The 20,227-nt window shown below is 40.3% G+C and overlaps 1 protein-coding gene across 1 annotated transcript in view; it reads right to left on the bottom strand.

Moving 5' to 3' along the window:
- Positions 1–19,986, bottom strand: part of LOC124594812 (CTP synthase) — an 85,585-nt gene extending 65,599 nt beyond the window's left edge. Inside the window, exons 1-5 of the mRNA XM_047133253.1 lie at positions 19,746–19,986; positions 18,683–18,853; positions 7,703–7,788; positions 1,683–1,814; positions 1,388–1,552 (exon numbers count right to left, since the gene is read on the bottom strand). Coding sequence (XP_046989209.1) covers positions 1,388–1,552; positions 1,683–1,814; positions 7,703–7,788; positions 18,683–18,853; positions 19,746–19,911 — 720 coding nt within the window. The 5' untranslated portion in view covers positions 19,912–19,986. The remainder of the gene's footprint in view (positions 1–1,387; positions 1,553–1,682; positions 1,815–7,702; positions 7,789–18,682; positions 18,854–19,745) is intronic.
- Between the last annotated feature and the right edge of the window lie 241 nt (positions 19,987–20,227).

Raw genomic sequence — 20,227 nt, 5'->3', positions numbered from 1 at the left:
TATACATGACTTAACGGATGGAACGAATATCCAACCCAGAAGAAGGTGCTTCTCTCACTGCAAGTTATTTTCCAGTGAAAACCAGTCTTTCCATTATTCTGTTGCATGTTGGAACAATCTGTATGGTTGTACCAAAAGCTCTGTTGCTGTTTACATCAAATAATTCTGGTGACTATCACAAGGAAGTGATAGCATTGAAATTTAAATTATTGTTTGTACCCTCTTTGCGTCCAAAGAGAGAAAAGAACTCCACTATAACATTGGATAATGGAACATGTTACTCTGTTCACTTGAAGAAAATCCCTACAAGCAGCAGCAGGAAGACTGGCATAGTGAACTGGCTAGAAAAGAACAGCATAGATACATTTGATAGGGAAATAAAAAAGGTAGAACTGCTGGATATCACAAAAGAGCACAAATAACATAAGATCATTTACGACACTGATAAAATTTATAAGGGAAATGGTCATATAGTGTTGTGCCTTCCACCATATTATTGCCATTTTAATGCAATGGAGCTTGTGTGGGCTCAAACAGAAATAAAAGTTTTAAATTAAAAGATGTTGAATTATGAGTGCAGGATGCACTGAGCAGTATTACTCCCACAAAGCAGAAAAATACTGACCAATACACATGGCACACCTTGGAAGAGGCGTGGAAGCGAGAAGGTGAACTGGACAAGAGGGTGGAAGAGTTAATAATAAGATCAGGGGATGACAGCCGTGAAGCCTACCTCTTCCTTAAAATGCAGGTAAGAAATGCTTCTATCCAATAAAATACTGAAACATCATAATCTTTATATTATTTTGACTTTTATTTCCAAACATTTTCTCTTTAATTATGAAGAGTGTGTTTTCAATCCCCCAGCATTATCAGTGTTTTCTAACACTTCAGTAGTACAGCAGCAGCAGCCACAAAATTTTCAATTGTGACATTTGCAGATGGGTGACACAGCATAACAATGAATGTTGCAGTAGCATTGGCAAGGTAGCCACCAGCTGTCACAGACCACCTTTCAGCGGCTTGACTGTAGCAGGTAATTCAAAGAATTTTATTTTTCTAAGTTTGCTGAAAGGCACTTCACACACCTCTTCCCCCAAAAATGTGAATTTGATTAGCAACGGTCTGGAATGTGGAATGGTTATCAAGATGAGAGCAAGAATACTAAAGGTGGTCACTGAGGCGAGTGGGCTGCGATGAAGGTAGGTCAAGCATTAAAGGTAACCTTATCTTCCAACAACTGCTACTCAGTACTGGCTACCTCTTCATGATAGCAGACTTTTAAGAAGAATTCTAATGGTGAGAAAGAGACTTTTTCTACATATAACAGTACACACCACACAAAATACATGACAACTTTCAAAACAAAAAACGAAACGAAGAATACCTGTTCAGGTGCCACATGGCAGAAGTTTGATATCTTCTCTTTGACAGCCTGCCCTATGGGATTCTCACTGCGGCAGACAATCAGGTCAGGCGACAACCCAAGTCCTCTAAGTTCTCTGACACTTGACTGCGTTGGCTTTGTCTTCGGTTCTCCAGTTGAGCGGGGCTGATAGATTCATGACACATTTTAGTTATCTAAAGATCTCTCTCATTGTACTCTTACAATATTTTATGACTTGATGAAAAAAAATCTGTCTAAATCATGCCATTTCACAAAGTGGGAATGCTATACTTACTTGAGGCACCAGGGACACGTGTGCACAGCAGAAGTTCTCTTTTTTGACTCTGAATTGGAACTGGCGGAAAGCTTCAACAAACGGCATACCCTCAATATCACCAATTGTGCCACCAAGCTCAACAATACACACCTATAACATTACAAGAGGTGTGTCACACATACATCACAGTAACTGATATGGATATACCCACACAAAAAATAGAAGTAATGTATGTATTGGAAGGTGACAAGGGTGAAGGGTTTATACCACAGTCAAATCAAAACAGGACTTGTAGACACTGGCACTCTAAACAAACAAACAGTACTCTCAGAGAAGGTGGAAGACACGTGGATAAACATGTACTCAACACTCCACCCGGACATATTAAATATTTTGTAGGTGTTATTGCCAAATTGTAACCACATCTAAGTCTACATCCGAAAGCACAGTCTTAAAAAAAATACAACACTTAGCACTGAAAGTACATTTGTTACTAACACCAGTATACAGACAGAACAGAACTGAATTCCTGGACAGAGAGTGCTGCCATTTATACAAACATCGAAGATACCAACGTACAAATATTACAAACACAAGAAATTTCAAGAACCTTCCAAGAATGATTGATAGCAAATACCAATAATGGCTGGTGGTGAGATTTGAGCTGGTGATCCATAGCATGCTAACCACTAAACCACACTGCGTGCACCACAGCTCACTGCATTGCCCCCTATCCAAGACAGCAACCAGATGATTCGGAAGTTCCACTGGAGCCTACTACAGTACCTGGACCCTGGCCTTATCAAACATCCTCTGCATGGCTGCACTTGCAGGTTCTCTCATTCTGATCAAGTTGTTACTTCCTTTTCACCATGATACAGATTGGAGGCGACATCTCCCGCTGAAGTTCTGTGATTGTCAAGCAGGTCTTCAGTTTCCTTGAACGGAAAGTCCCGACATTGATTTGTGCCTCTGACTGTAGTAAAGCTTCAGATGGAGGACATGGACATTGTCTCTGCACTTTTCTCTTCTTGATGAAAAGTAGAGGAGGACAGCTAAGTACGTGTTCAGTGAATCCACACTGGAAACACACCAGTGTGTTGCCCTCTGTTCTTCAAATGTCTGTTGTTCTGTGGTGCATTACACATGGTAGAGGAGTTGGTTGTATCCACGTTGATCAGGTGCTGGGTTGTCATTTGACAACTGTAGTTTAACTCCAAGTTGGTCAAATCCATTCTTCATGGCATGTTTGGTGTGGCAGATTGGTGCTAAATATCGATACACCTCTCCTTCAACATTCCCTATTAAGTCCTGATGTATGGAATCAACATCTGTGGATGCCATTTCTTGCTTACTTTGACAGTTCCTTTCACTATCTGGCATATCACAGGGGCAAGGTAATGGTGGTCTTCGACAAGTGCCATAGGGACCACATTCTGGAATTGATCATACTAATTTCGTCCAATCCTTTTCTGCCACATTCTGCAACATCTTTCATCATGTAAGATGATTTCGTCGGCTTCTGTCATATTTGGATTCATAATGTTACATACAACCAAAACATTCTGAATGTTCGACAGTGCTGTTTTCCCATTGTTCTCAGAATGATTTGGAGGTTGCAGATGAGCAATGCATGTCTTTCATCAAGTCCTCTTCTACTGAACAAAGACCAGTAAACTGAAATATTCCCTGCACAGAAACTCTCACATGGTTATTGTCTCGGCACCATGCACCCAATAGAAACCAACAACACAAAATTTTAGAAAGAATATGTCAATCCCAACCATGGAAACAAAAATCAGCAGAGAAAATACAAACTGATATAAGCAAACAGTGCACTCCAAACTATTATTTGTACACTTAAATTTACAATTTCTAAGCCCAAAGGGACTGTTTCAAGTTCGCATCAATTCTAAACAAAGGATGCTGCAGAAAAGTGTACCTGCTGTTCATAGCATTCAATGAGAGAGCGGGCTTCAATACAATGGGTGAACAACAGGGAGTCTTATCTTCTGTACAAGGACAAACCACTTAAACTGAAACTTCCTGACAGACAGGGACTCGAATCGGACTCACCACTGAGCTGCCCAAACACAACTCAGTCTGTCATCACTGCTTTCTCTCTGCCAGTACCTCATCTCCTGCCTTGCAGACTTCACATAGATCTCTTGCATAACTTGCAGGACCAACACTCCTGGAAAAAAGGCTGTTGCGGAGACATAGCTTGCTCCTGCAAAAGTTCAAATCCCGGCCTGGCAGAGTTTTAATCTGCCAGGAAGTTTCTCATCAGCACATACTCCATTCCAGAGTCAAAAATTCACTCTGGAAATTATTTATTGCATAATACAACTGAAGGGTATTTGCTCACTTGTAAGATGACAAGCATACTGCACTCAGAAGTTTCCAGAGTAGTGTGATAGATACAGCATCAGAATCAAAATTATTGGCAGCCATGATACTAGAGTTCTGCATGAAATCTCATACTCGCTACAAAATGTCCTGAGTGCATCTAACACACACACACACACACACACACACACACACACACACACAGTGTTATATCCTAGCCAGTAATGCCACCCGAGCCCACTGCCAAAAGGTTGGCAGCATCAAAGTCCGGACGCCGTCCGCATAAGCAGCACCAGCGATACAGGAAATCGCCGCAAGTCTGCGCGCGCCACCGCTGGCTTCTGGCTTCTTAAGCGCTGGAGTCGCGAGCGCTAGGACAGTTCTGTATTCGCCGCTCAGTTGTATACTCGCCACCGAATTGTGTACTTGCTAGTCAGTTGTGTGTTCATCGCAGCAGAGTTGTTGTTTGTCATCAGCCGACACTGACCTAGCCGCTCCGACTCGAACTAGACAGATTTCTGTAGACACGGAGTTCCCTACTGTGTTACTGTATCTTCGTTAATAAAGATAAGTACCGACTTTTATTAATCAGAGTGTTTGGGTTTTCATCTTTCTGTTCACTGTTCCAGCAGACCGGTCAGCCCGCTATTAAAAGTGTGGCGGTGACTTCGTAAGCCGTTTCCACAGCGAATTGCTTGTCGCTACGAACACCTCCACAAAACACACACACACACACACACACACACACACACACACACACACACACACACGAAACAGCACCAACATTGTGAATGGCCACAGTAGAGACTGATCAATACTTTCTTTCCAACAGAAGTAACTTTTTTGACCCTGGAGCATGCACTTCATTTTTTATCTGTACCAACAGTAGAAGGCTAAAGACAAAATCTTTGACAACTGGCTAAAGTATTAACCTTTTTCTGAAAACATACCTGCAAGAAACTCAAGAAATTTCTGTTAGAATAAGAAGTGCTCAGGCTACTCTTAGTGCTAAAAATTAACTGTTTTTTTTTTTGTGTAGACAAGCAATTGTTTTCTTCACAATGAGTTTGGAGAGAGAAATTTTGGACAGCACAAAGTAATGCTTCACATGGATGACACATGATCTCATTGCTTATGAGCAGATGTATCCCACAGTAAGGCACGGGACAGTATTACATTTTTTTTTCACGCTACCAGGAGCTGCTGTCAAATGGTGAAGTGGTGGCTCACCTAAAGCTAGGCACACAAGTGGTCAGAAACACCCCAGTTGCCAGCTTGGTCTCCTCATGCTAAACAATGTCCATGCTGAAGCCTGAAGACCTTGCTGACCCATAAATATGCACCCATAATCAAAATGGAACCACTTAAAAACCTTGTGGAGTGATGACAGTATTATTAAAAGGATATTACTACTTCCATGTCGCAGAGACGTTGAGTCACAGGCAGGCACAACAACACTACTTAACACACGCTTTCGGCCAGAAGGGCTTCTTCCAAAATAAACGCCACACGCACACACAAAATCAGCTCACACACACACACACACACACACACACACACACACACACACACACACACACACACACAACCACTGTCACTCGCTGCCGCAGCCACACTGAGCCTGACCCCAGCAGCCACAGACTGTGTGCGTGCGTGCGTGTGTATATTTCGGAAGAAGGCCTTCTGGTCAAAAGCTTACGTGTTTGGTAGTCTTTTAAAGATGCCTGTGTGACTGCTCATGTTCAAATTTCAAACTGTTACCGACTGAACTGCGCGGAAACACTTAAATGAATATAATAGAGAGAAACATTCCACGTAGGAAAAATATATCTAAAAACAAAGATGATGTGACTTACCAAACGAAAATGCTGGCAGGTCGATAGACACACAAACAAACACAAACACACACAAACACACACACAAAATTCAAGCTTTCGCAACCAAGGGTTGCTACGTCAAGAAAGAGAGAAGGAGTGGGAAAGACGAAAGGATGTGGGTTTTAAGGGAGAGGGTAAGGAGTCATTCCAATCCCGGGAGCGGAAAGACTTACCTTAGGGGGAAAAAAGGACAGGTATACACTCGCGCGCGCGCGCACACACACACACATATATCCATCCGCATATACACAGACACAAGCAGACATTTGTAAAGGCAAAGAGTTCGGGCAGAGATGTCAGTCGAGGCGGAAGTACAGAGGCAATGATAATGTTGAATGACAGGTAAGGTATGAGCGGCGGCAACTTGAAATTAGAAATTAGCGGAGGTTGAGGCCTGGTGGGTAATGAGAAGAGAGGATATACTGAAGGGCAAGTTCCCATCTCCGGAGTTCTGACAGGTTGGTGGATGGGAACTTGCCCTTCAGTATATCCCCTCTTCTCGTTACCCACCAGGCCTCAACCTCCGCTAATTTCTAATTTCAAGTTGCCACCGCTCATACCTCACCTGTCATTCATCATCATCATTGCCTCTGTACTTCCGCCTCGACTGACATCTCTGCCCAAACTCTTTGCCTTTACAAATGTCTGCTTGTGTCTGTGTATGTGCAGATGGATACATGCGCGCGCGCGTGTATACCTGTCCTTTTTTCCCCCCTAAGGTAAGTCTTTCCGCTCCCGGGATTGGAATGACTCCTTACCCTCTCCCTTAAAACCCACATCCTTTCGTCTTTCCCTCTCCTTCCCTCTTTCCTGACGAAGCAACCGTTGGTTGTGAAAGCTTGAATTTTGTGTGTATGTTTGTGTTTGTTTGTGTGTCTATCGACCTGCCAGCACTTTCGTTTGGTAAGTCACATCATCTTTGTTTTTAGAAACACTTAAATGGTTAGAGATACTGTTGCCCGAGTCCAAAAAGATGTTGACAAAAGGCAATAAACAGTTGAAAATCTTCAAGTATCTCAGTTGCAGGAACTGCTTCACGAAGGACACACAATCACTCAAGAAAACCCCTATGGGAAATGTGACTCCAACATTGAAAATAAGTGCATTCATCAAACAATCAAGCTGACATAATGGGAAATGACATTGCACTGCAAGTGAGTATCACACACAACTAAACACAACATTCTGCATGTTGCTACGACATTACTGAATTTGTTTACACTTTGAGATGAAAATATTTACTTCAAAGTAGAACACGGTGATTTCAATGACAAGAAATCTCACCGCATTGGGAGATAACTTTCTGGAAACCACTGTGACTTTGAATGAAAATGCCCCTACAGAACACTTATAAAAATAAAAAGCATGGCAGGAACATATTAAATATTTTTAAAAATTAAAATTTATAATCAACACGGACAAAAATGAAAGAGGTAAGTAATAATGGTGGTTTTTTGTCCTGACAACACATCTCCCTTAACACCAATTCATCGCAAAAGAACAGACTATGACCAAGATGATTTACGTGGTTATCCAGAACTATGAAAAAGATGTAAAGTGTATGTTTGCACAACAACAGATGGTAAGTTATGATGAGTTCATTTACATTGGAACATTTATTATGTAGGCTTTTTTTTTTAAGTATTTGAGTACATCTGATGTATCTGCGACACTTAGAAACAACAGTAAACTGCTTAAATTTTGAACAAGTCCATATGTGATCTAGCATTATAGGCTATAAATATTATATTATTTCTGGCATTTCCATGGATGTAAATTTCCATTTTCTAGTCTCTAAAGAGTTTCACTTGCCTGTGGTACAGTTCCATCATCACTGACTGACTGGTGTGCAACTCTTTCAACCCATTCTTGAATTGCATCTGTGATGTGTGGCACAACTAGAAGAAAGGACATTAGTATTCAAACAGAGTTGCAAATGTAAATACACACTCCTCAGTTCATTAGCAGTTGATATGCAACACCTAGACTCACAAAAAGAGGGAAACAATTAATTGTACACATGCACCATAAAGATTAAGTTTCAGTTTCAACAAGGCAACATAACACAATGTTCATTGTCCTGTAATTTACTGTCACTGCCACACGGAAAGCTTCAAAATTTTTATCAAACGCAGTGTCACAAGGTAAAAACTATTTCTGAACTGCAAGAGAGTGCACCGTCACAGTAACTACATCTTGTCCCAACAGTAGTTGGTACACCTGACATAAATTATAGACATTTCTCAATTACCACCAGCAGATGCCTGATGTCACATATCTACTGTCCCCAGGAAATTACCATCAGCTGCTAGTTTATGAGATGTTCTAGTTAATCAATTACTCTTAAAAGTCAGAACATAACACTAAGACGTCTCAGTGAGTCTACTGAGGAAACTTAATTTGTCTCGCACGCAGCAAAATTCTGCAGAGAATCTCACATCTTTCATCATCAGTCCTCATAATTCTCAACAGCCTTCTACAGCAAACCATCTCAAATGCTCTGGTTTCCTTCTATATGAATTTTTAAAGACAGTAACAGAAGTGCAAACTGTGTTGAGACTTAGATCATGCTTCAACATTGCCCATTGCCACAAGAGGGCAGCTGAGTCATGGATGGCTAAGAAAGCAAGAGAAAAAGCTAGAATGAGATTTTCACTCTGCAGCGGAGTGTGCGCTGATATGAAACTTCCTGGCAGATTAAAACTGTGTGCCCGACCGAGACTCGAACTCGGGACCTTTGCCTTTCGCGGGCAAGTGCTCTACCAACTGAGCTACCGAAGCACGACTCACGCCCGGTACTCACAGCTTTACTTCTGCCAGTACCTCGTCTCCTACCTTCCAAACTTTACAGAAGCTCTCCTGCGAAACTTGCAGAACTAGCACTCCTGAAAGAAAGGATATTGCGGAGACATGGCTTAGCCACAGCCTGGGGGATGTTTCCAGAATGAGATTTTCACTCTGCAGCGGAGTGTGCGCTGATATGAAACTTCCTGGCAGATTAAAACTGTGTGCCCGACCGAGACTCGAACTCGGGACCTTTGCCTTTCGCGGGCAAGTGCTCTACCAACTGAGCTACCGAAGCACGACTCACGCCCGGTACTCACAGCTTTACTTCTGCCAGTACCTCGTCTCCTACCTTCCAAACTTTACAGAAGCTCTCCTGCGAAACTTGCAGAACTAGCACTCCTGAAAGAAAGGATATTGCGGAGACATGGCTTAGCCACAGCCTGGGGGATGTTTCCAGAATGAGATTTTCACTCTGCAGCGGAGTGTGCGCTGATATGAAACTTCCTGGCAGACCGAGACTCGAACTCGCGACCTTTGCCTTTCGCGGGCAAGTGCTCTACCAACTGAGAAACATCCCCCAGGCTGTGGCTAAGCCATGTCTCCGCAATATCCTTTCTTTCAGGAGTGCTAGTTCTGCAAGTTTCGCAGGAGAGCTTCTGTAAAGTTTGGAAGGTAGGAGACGAGGTACTGGCAGAAGTAAAGCTGTGAGTACCGGGCGTGAGTCGTGCTTCGGTAGCTCAGTTGGTAGAGCACTTGCCCGCGAAAGGCAAAGGTCCCGAGTTCGAGTCTCGGTCGGGCACACAGTTTTAATCTGCCAGGAAGTTTCATATCAGCGCACACTCCGCTGCAGAGTGAAAATCTCATTCTGGAAACATCCCCCAGGCTGTGGCTAAGCCATGTCTCCGCAATATCCTTTCTTTCAGGAGTGCTAGTTCTGCAAGTTTCGCAGGAGAGCTTCTGTAAAGTTTGGAAGGTAGGTGACGAGGTACTGGCAGAAGTAAAGCTGTGAGTACCGGGCATGAGTCGTGCTTCGGTAGCTCAGTTGGTAGAGCACTTGCCCGCGAAAGGCAAAGGTCCCGAGTTCGAGTCTCGGTCGGGCACACAGTTTTAATCTGCCAGGAAGTTTCAAGAGAAAAAGCTGCTAAACTTTGCTATGGGCTATCCACATTCTGGTTTTTTTCACAGTACAGCACAAATGTTGGCAACGCTTGCACTTGTATGGCTGGTGGCAACCAATTGGTGGTGCATTCGTAGATAAAATGACAAGCTGTTAGCTGGGAAATGAGAAAATACGAATTACTCACATTATTTCTGCAAATATATTTTTGGTCAGATATTGACATTTACAATGTAAATAAGGATCAAAATACATGATTTTACTTGCAGTGATGGGCTCACACAAATTACTCATGTTGGGTAGATGGCCCTTCCTTCAGATTTTACTATTGCAGTACATTCCCGTTGCTATTGTTGATATCTCTGGCAATTTGTATGGTGAAATATTATTATTATTATTATTATTATTATTATTAGTCGTAAAGCTCCCAACACGGAAGACGCTAAGTAAAGATGGTTCACTTCTGGGGCTTCTTATTCTTCTTGTTTGCCCACCAGGTCTTCATTCTTTGCGAGAATTCAGCTTTTCTTTCTTCGCTCCATTTTGTTCCAGTTCTCGGCGCTTTTATCTCTGGTTTGACCTCCCATTTGTCAACTTTAAGTTTGAAATTGTTTCTTTTGTTCATGTCTTCAGTAGTAATGTTGGCTAATTCCAGATCTTTCTTTACATTTTTGATCCATTCTCCTCCATTAACAAGGGATGCTACGTATCTTACTATTTTTTTTTTGTAAGTCTGTGATAGGGAAGTCTCATCATGTGGCCATAGAATTTTAGATGCCTCTTCCTCATGTCTATCTCTATGTTAGAATATTCTTCAATTTTAGAATTTTTCTGTAATCTATACCCCTCTTTGGTCCTCTTGGTCCCAGAATTTTCCTAATGATTTTCCTTTCCTCTTTCTTCAGGTTTTCCATATCTGTTTTCCTTTTAAGTGTCAAGGTTTCGCTGGCATATAGCATTATTGGTTTAATTACCGACTTATAATGTTTAATTTTTGTATTTATAGATAGACATTTTTTTATTGTAAATGTTTTGGACCAGCCCTAGACCCCTACGAGCTTTTAATATTCTTTCTTGTTGTGAGTATTTTTCAGAAATTCTCTCTCCTAAATATTTAAAGTATGGTACCCTCTTAATTTCTCCATATTTGGTTTGTAACTTAGAAATTTCTAGATTTGTTGTTGTAAACACCGTTTTCTCAAAAGATATTTGTAGGCCAACTTTTCCTGCACACTCTTTTAAGGTTTCTATCTGTTTGACTGCCATTTCACTAGAATCTGCCATTATTGCAAGATCGTCTGCGTAGGCTAAGTAGGGGATTTGTAGGTCATCTTTTTTGGTTCCCAGTGATATTGGTTTCCAGTACTTTTCTTTTTTGAGTTCTTTTTCCCATTCTGCCATGACTCTATCCAGAACTAAGTTAAATAACAGAGGTGATAATCCATCACCTTGTCTAACCCCAGTTTTTATCTCAAATGATTTTGAAAGTTTTCCCATGAATTTCACTTTGCATTTTGTATTTGTTAATGTCTGCTCTATGATGGTGAAATATTATTAACAATTTATTCTGAAATTTGGAATGTTGTGTTGGCAACAGACAGCTATGAATTATTCTTGTTTTAAGAACGGCCCTTTATTAATTTTCTACTTTTGCTGCAACTCAGTATTTCTGTTATCAATTGCTATAGGCAATTTGGCATTTTTTAAATATTGGAACAGTTATTATGGGATCTGTATAATTATGGAAACTTTTGTTTTGTGATAGTCTGATCAGAAGTAACTTGTAAACAATGGTGATTTTTTGTCCCAATAAGAGAGAAATTACACGCATTGTGTAGGCAGCGTTATCTTTACTTTCTGCTGTTACCACATCCTATTATTTCTATTATGGATGTGGCCTAGTAATGTCTAGATTAAGGGGAAAGGCGACACTTGAGTTGCAAGAAGGCCAAGGTAATGAATGTGAAAGCAAAGAACCTAGTTGCGAAGACACCCTGATCTCTAGGGTAGCTCAAAGCCTTGGTTAGTTCAGAAGGCAACAGTTTGGTTGAGAGTTTGGGTAGCCAATGACTATGAAAGCGAAAAAGTTTGTGGTGACAAAACTGACTGGGAGCATAGCCCGAGGTCTATGAAAGAGATATTGGCAGTGATAAATAGGTTGTAACACAAGTTTTAGTAACATCCTTCTTATATGCTGCACAGATTTTCCTGATTAGGCCATATCAAAAAGGAGTGGGGCTGTGTAATGGGTGTTACATCACCCCAAGCCAAACAAAAATTTTACTGAAAATAAAATGTAATTGGTTAGATAAAAAAAATCTTCTCAAGTGGCACCAGGAGAGCACACATATAAAGGTATGGTATTTCAATGCTACAGGGACCTTGTCTTTATGGAACACAAAGGCAATGTAGTTAACTGATGTGTGTCACACTGTTTCATAGCCAGTTGCAGAAAGTGTCCTAAGTGTGGTGGAGATATGGGCCTTATTTCTTGTTCAAAAGATACAGATGGGGTGCAGTGGAGCAGCAAAAAGAGCAATCACTGAGTTAGTTGCAGCATTCAAAATAATCTTGATTTGAGGGAAGCAAGTTAAGTACTGCAAAAATTCTACATCTAACTTGTCTCTGGGTGGGAAAGTGAAAATTTTTTTTCATTACCAACGAACTGCAGTCACCCGAGAAGTAGCAGATTGGAAAAGTTCCTACAGAAAAGTGTGTACTGAAATGCATTACAAAGAATGTGAGAAACTTGGTTGCGATGGAGTCACGGGAAATCAATATGGCTATGTTCAGAAGAAGAAAATTTGGCAGTGGGAACAAAACAACAGGAATGTTGGTTTTTGGAGGAATCCAAAAAGAGCCAAAAACTGCTTTTTTTTCAAAGTTGTTATACAAAGAAGGTGCTGCACAGTATCATCAAACAGTACACTTTTTCAAGAACAACCATAATTTCTGACTGCTTTAGGCCATACAAATGTTTGAATTATGAAAGGTTCAAGTACTTTACAGTTAAGGGGGGTAGGACATCAAACGTGCCAACTTGGCGCAGTAGAGGCACCATAGGACATTTTAATTTCCACTGTCTATACTTTTACTAATAAATTCATAAAACTGTCAGCATGACCAGGAAGGATTCAGGATTTACACTGATAGCAGTAGAAGTTCAAAAATATAACAAAATAAATTTTTTTAAATGTGAAATTTCATCATTTTTTCACTTACTATTGGCTGCATTAGTTTCTTTACGTACACTTTTCTTCATAAGTAAAAGAGATTCTTTGATGAATTTTGTACAGCATAAAAAACATACTTACAGGTATATGAAACTTTAGAATTTTCCAAATCTATTAAAAACTGTGGTAAAAATTGAGATAACTAACTATAAAATTTAAGTTTTTCCTAAACGTGAATTTTAAAATGTAACAGCTCATTCATTTTTTATAAATTAAATAAATCTAGATTTGTAAAAGTACAGACAGTGGAAATTAAAATGTTCTGTAGTGCCTCTCCTGCTCGAAGTCTGCCTGTTTGATGTCCTACCCCTCCTTAACCGTAAAGTGACATTTAAGGAACCTGAAACAGATGGACACAAATAGAACTGAACGCACCTGATCAACCATAATGAGATCTCTTAATATGACAATACAGTCCAAAAAACTACTTGATAGTTATCTGTTTGAATATGTGTGGTGCACATCATGAAAAGGAGGATTTAAAGCACTTCATAATCACCACAGCAACAGCGTAAAGCCATAGTGTGATTTTCATTCCAATAAAATCCTGGTGTCATTTTTATGTCTTCTGGAATTTATTAACTATTTCTACATCATTATTTTCTTGAAGGTAGTCTCCTATGAAAATAAATAAAAGGGCATTTCTTTTTACGTCACCCATGTTTTGCTTCCTTTTATTTACAAAGCATCATTAGTGTCTTGTAATCCATAGTATCCCATAAATACAAAGAACCACAACCTGTGTACCACAAAAATAAAGTCTTATTTTGTTGCATAAACAGACCACATCTGCAAGAATATACTGACGCTAACATTTGCGTTAAAATGTTTATTAGGTGTTCCTGTACGTCCATGTTTTTCTGATACATTTTTGTTCCATCATACCAAGATATATTTTACACTGAAGGATACTATGTTAAAATGCAATATTTGTTTCGTCCAAGACTGAAACCAAAACCTCGTTCTTATTGGCTATACAAATCAGCTTTCCCGCCATTTTAAGGTGTATCACCAGTCGCAGCAGCCATTACCACCATACACTTCTAGGTAAGAGCACCGACAGCCCTTTGTAAAGTTTTACCAGAAATGCTTATGAAGCTGAAATATAGATGTGCTTTAATGTACATGAACTTGTTTAGAATCACCTGCAAGATATACTTTGTGATCCTGCAGCACTTACACCACAAGATGAAACAGAGGCGCATCTGATGGGACCCCATCACAGATCCATCTTATATGAGCAGTGACAATCCACAACATTCCTGACTCAAACTGAAAGCTGTCTTGGAGCACAACTGTTCCCATGGCTACCCTAGCACCAGATCCACCACCTCCGCCCAAATCTGCTTGACTAACTACATTCTCATCCATTTTAATGCAAAATCTACAGCAAATTCGTGAAACTTCCACAAGTAGATGCACAGCACCTTTCTACCACAATCTGGCTCAGTGACAAAGAAATCAAGTGTTCTCTCCTGGAATCTCGTGCACTGGATTCCAACTGGAATCACAACTGTAGTGGTGATGAGTATGGAGCTGCTGTGGATGCATGGCAACATGATCCCATGAAGTTGCGAGATCTTGTGCAGTCTAAAGAGCAGGTCCAGTGGTGAGGGGCCTTCCAGACCAGCTGTTGGGAGTACAGTGTCTGCACTCCAGGTGAAGGAAAGGTGGGGCCTACCGGAGCAACTGACGTGTTCAGTGGACGTCATCCTGGCAAAGGCCTGAGATGGCACTGTATGATGAGTAGCGGTAGCGGCAGTGGCAGAAGTTTTAGTCCTAAACTTAGATCTGAGGCAGCTGGTAGGCCATTAGGCTTGGCAGCAGCTGGTAGACTGTTGGGCTCGAGGGCAGCTGGTAGGCTGAATTTTTCATCAAGTGGCAGAGCAACGACGTAAGTACCCATCAACGGAGGTATACAGGCACAATATCACATGGACATGCAACCTCACAGATGTGAATAAGTGGCTGCAACTGCAGCACTGTTTACAGCAATCTGAACACCATTTACTGGCATGGCTTGCACCTCCAACGTGCTGTGGTGGTTGCAGGACACTTAGCAGTAAACAGCTCAGAGACTCTTCCGCTGATAAACGATCTCCTGAGGTACAGTGAGGTCATACCTGGTCCACGAATCATTGCCACGAGTGTGGTGGCCAAATATGCAGGAGCCCAGTGCTGCATATACTATCATCTCCATTTTTACAATAGCTCTCCATCCAATATCAAAAACTTCATACCCTATATAGGCTTGCAACACATGGACGAAGAATCTGTTGTGGGAAGCATGGTTATCCAAATATGCGAGTAGTGCCACTAGAACTTTCTATCTAAATTATCTTAGATAGATGGGACTGCAAGAGCAAAAGCTGTTAAGACGTGTTTAAAAACTAACTGAGCAATAAGGAAAAATCACAAAAAAATCCCAGACTTACACGTGGAAGTTTTCTTCATTACAAATTCCTGCTAAATCACACTTACAACTTGTTTGATGTTACTTATGTAACAAGTTTCAGCATACCACCACCGCCGTGTCGCGACCACATGAACCAAGCATCTACAACCCAGACAGTTATCAGCTTATCTTAGAATATGCTGAAGAAGTGTAGGAAAAGAGGTATATTTCGAAAAAGTCGCCTGGAACAATAAGTCAGGGAGGCTTACCAGACAGTGTGAAATGGAATGACTGACTGTTGGGGACTCCATTGGACCTGATTTGAAAATCTGAGAGCTTAAAAGTGGAAGACAGGGTAATGTGCAAAACAGATATTACTGCAAACACATCATGCACGATAGACAGGTAATGAAAGATGTAGGAAACTAAAACCGAGTGAAGAAAGGAGTAGTTACTGTGAAGAAATGCTGAGACAGAAGAAATTAACATACATTAAGGTCAGGTGGCTGGAGAGAACCAATGACATGTTGTAGTGCTAGTTCCCACCTGTAGGGTTCAGAGAAACTATTATCTGGGGGAAGAATCTAGATGGCGCATATGGTAAAACAGGCACCGAGGTCATTACTGTCATGTTGCAGAGCAAGTTCTGCAACAGAATTGTGCGTGTTGCTAGTATACACCCTCTGCCTATGCCCATTCACCCTAAATGATAACTTGTCGGTAGTCATGCCAATGTAAAAGGCCAAACAGTGTTTGCATAACCGCTGGTATATGATGTGAAATTTCAAACGTGGCTTTCCCTTTGATAGTCTATGTTTTGCCAGTTACAGGGCTGGTATAGGTGGTGGTAGGACAACGTGTAGGGCAAGTCCTGCAGCGGGAACACTCACACTGATGACATCTTTGCCAAATGGACTAATGGTGATGCTGGTCTGTTAAATTCCTAGAATCTTTAAATACCTTCTCACAATTAAATTTCACATGGTCCTATTATGAGTCCCATGTCATTTTCCTTGATACTGACCTCGTCCTCACCTAAGGCCAGCTATACAATTCTGTCCACATTAAACCTACTAACACCAGTACTTACATTTTGACAGTTTCCATCCTTTCTATGCGAGATATTCCCTCCCATACAACCTTGGCATTCAAGGCAAACACATTTAGTCAGATACAGACTCCTTATAGCAATACACCCGCATTCTCACCTCCTCCTTCTCTGGACTTAATTACCCCACCAGCCTCTTTCAAACACAGGTTTCCCAGGCTATCACATCCAATCCTGGTACTGCTGATACCTCCAAAAAACAAATTTGGAGTACATCACTTGTCAGCCCCGTAACTGTTGCAGAGCATGCTCTACAACATGACAGTTGTGACCGCAGAGCCTGTTTCACTAGAAGCACCGTCTGGATTCTTCCTCCAGACACCAGTTTCTCTGAACTCCGCAGGTGGGCACCACTTCTTCACACGTACTACTCCTTTCTTCCCTGTGTTTTAGTTTTATACATCTTTCCTTTTCTGATCTGTCTATTTTTCACTGTCTCCTACCACCTCTGTTACATACAACACACTTAGCTTTTTCACTCTTATTAACTTGCACACAATGTTTTTGCAGTAATATCCGTTGTGCATATTACCGTGTCTTCCACCTTTAAGGCCTCAGGTTTCCAATCTCAATCAGTGCAATCCCCAACAATCAGTCTTTCCTTCTCATCCCACCCAGGAAGTCTCCCCTGACCTGCAATTCTGGGCAACTTTCCTAAAACCTACCCCTTCCCCTAAACCTCTCCAGTCCTTTCCCTTTAGCCCTCTTCCTTCCACTTCAGTCTTTCTCATAGAAGAAAGAGCCACTGACTCCGGGAGCTTACCTAAGTACTTTCTTTTATAAAAATACACCAAACAGACAGACAAATGGTAAAAAGTTGGAAGGACCAGAAGAATGGCTATAATAAAATTGAGATCCTATGAAAGTTAGCTGTGGCTCATCAAGTGATTCTTATCAACTAGGCCTACTCAAGGATTCACAACTACTGAAGCACCAAGACAAAACAAACCTAATAACAATGTATGATATATTTTTCACACTTTTTCAAAATTCCTTCATCACAATAAATATGAGCCACTAAGTAAACAGAATGCAGCTGTGACAGATGTAGATGGGCCAGGCTCTAACTTCCCCTCTTCATCGTACTGTTCATTGTTTTTTTTTTTTTTTACTTCTACAGATGTAGAAGTAGGCCTAAACACATTTTTAAGGTTTCAAAATTTTCAAATTTAAAGTACTTGACTAACTTGTCTAACAACAATATTTACTGTATGAATTCAGCTCTCAATAACATAAATTAAAAAGAGATACTTGTAAAAATGAATGGACAGTTTGATAACTAAAGTTGGAAAAAACTAGTGGCTTACAATGTTTCCAAAACAATTCAGACTCAGGGAGTTCAAGGCTCGAGGAAAAGTTTACGAACAGTATGTGTGATGAAGGGAAGAAAATAATTACACAAAGCCCTGGAGCAATACAGACAGGTAGGTACGGGATATGATTTAGAAGTACCAATAGACTAGATGTGTCAAAATCAGTACCTGTATTTAATTTTCTGATATATGACTTAGAATAAATTTTTCAGATTAGTAGAAGCATTCGATATCACATCATCATCTCCCAACCAAACTGTCACCTTTCCACCTACTAAGACATCTGGCTATGCTATAGGTAAGTACATCACTGCACCTAACATATTGTATTCACATTTGTTGGCTTCACTAACAACCAAACTGTCACCTTCCTGTCTTACTAAGAAACCAGGCTACACTACAGATCAGTCTGCCACGAAAACCTACATTCCAAAAACCTAAACAGATGCAAAAGAAATATTTCCAGTGTCCTATTCTTCCGCTTGCACATATATGACAGCACACATTGCATTATAATTACATTTCGTGTTCAAAGTCAGCATCTAGTACAGGGAACTTCACTTGACCCAGTTTTCCTTCCCTTTACTATCTCTTCACATACGCTTTCAATTTTCTGTTCTGTCATAATCAAAATGGAATACTTAACAATTGAAAATTTTTAATTTGTTTATTCAATCATGAAGTTTTACTTGTGAAATTTCCATGTGCTAGTGAGAAATATATGAAAACAAATCAGAATATAAAAATACCCACATCACACATATCCAAGAACAAAAAGATTACATTACAGAACAAGATAAAGTACTAAATGTCATCTATAGTTTCACTATTTTAAATACCTTGTACAGTTTTCCCTAGATAATCTCCCCGCCGCTCCTTGTTAATCACATGCTGATATATTTTTCCTGTGGTAATGTTATTGTCTCTGTGAAGTGTAACATCCAGAAACCTCTCGTAGTTTCCCAAGTCTAGGTCAACTTCTCCACCGTCGTCCAAAACATAAACTTCACCTGAAGAGAAGAGAATCACAGTGTTGCAAAGCTGAAGCATTTCTAGCATACTAACCATATCTTTCTTGGTTTAGTAATAAATACTTAACATCTATTCCAAATTTATGATCTCACTGAATCACTCTGATAAACAGAATCATGGAACTAAATTTTACACCTGCACTTCATATGGAAGCCTGACTAAGAAAAAGACAATTTTAGGCAACAAACGCCAGTATCACAGTTGGATATTATCATATAAAGTATCTACCTTGACATCTACTTCAAATACAGGCAATTCCTAGTGATAAAATAAATATCCACTACAGACAACGCTTAACTAGAATCCCTCCCAATTAAAATTTTATATTCCAACTGAGGATTCTTCTTATAAGAAAAATGGACCTATATAACAAGTATGATAGTTACAATCTATGAGGCTCGATTGGTAAGTCATTGTGAAAACTGGATATTAATCCGGGGGGAAAGACTGTCAAGGACATCATGTAAGACTGCGAAAATGCAACACGAAATTTTATTTTACACGATTTCCTCCGCGATTTTCGCATACAAATTAGTCCTCCTTCCGGCGTTTGAAGGATGTGAACTTTCAATGATGAAATAAAATTTTGGCGGAAAGAAATTCTGCGGATGGCGTCGCTCAAGTTATATCACGAATCAGCTGCATTTGTGTAACGCAAATGTACTTAATCATAGTCATCACAAACTATATTCCTATCGTCGTTAAAAAAACCACGTGGATTATGGCGCTTTGTCAATTTACTGTACGAGTAGCTTCCAAATATGATTTACTGATAACATATAACTAAAAATTCTGTTTTGCGGTTCAGGCTTTGTGCATGTTTCAATCGTTATTTTACGGAAAAGAAATACTACGTAAATTATTTCTTACCGTGTTCGTATGGAGAAAATGTACCCGCATCGATATTAATATATGGATCAATTTTAATCGAAGTAACTGGAATGTTGCAACATTTCAGAATTGTACCAAATGAACTAGCTATTACACCTTTGCCAACACCGCTAATTACACCACCAGTGACCAGAATGTACTTCATTTTTAATTAAAAAATTCTACGACTTGTCCCTCCCGCCTCTGCTGTCCCTGGACCTGCGACAACCCGCACTAACACAACACAACTTTGCCACTGGCGAAGAGCGCGCCACGATGTTTGACGTTGATGTTACTTATGAGTGTCATTTGGCTGGACAAGGCTTGCAATCTAGAGAGGAATAAAAGTAAATTATCTCAGAACAGAAAGAACTATGAAAAAAATTAAAAACGAATAATGATTCCCACATGAGAGGAAAATTTAGTATTCTATATAAATAAATGTGTGGCAAATTCATTGCTGGGTTGAAGTGAGCTCCTTA

This window comes from Schistocerca americana, chromosome 2, assembly GCF_021461395.2.
Source record: "Schistocerca americana isolate TAMUIC-IGC-003095 chromosome 2, iqSchAmer2.1, whole genome shotgun sequence".
NCBI lineage: Eukaryota > Metazoa > Arthropoda > Insecta > Orthoptera > Acrididae > Schistocerca > Schistocerca americana.
The sequence above is the reverse complement of the archived record's forward strand: the minus strand, read 5'-3'. Positions and strand labels throughout refer to the sequence as shown.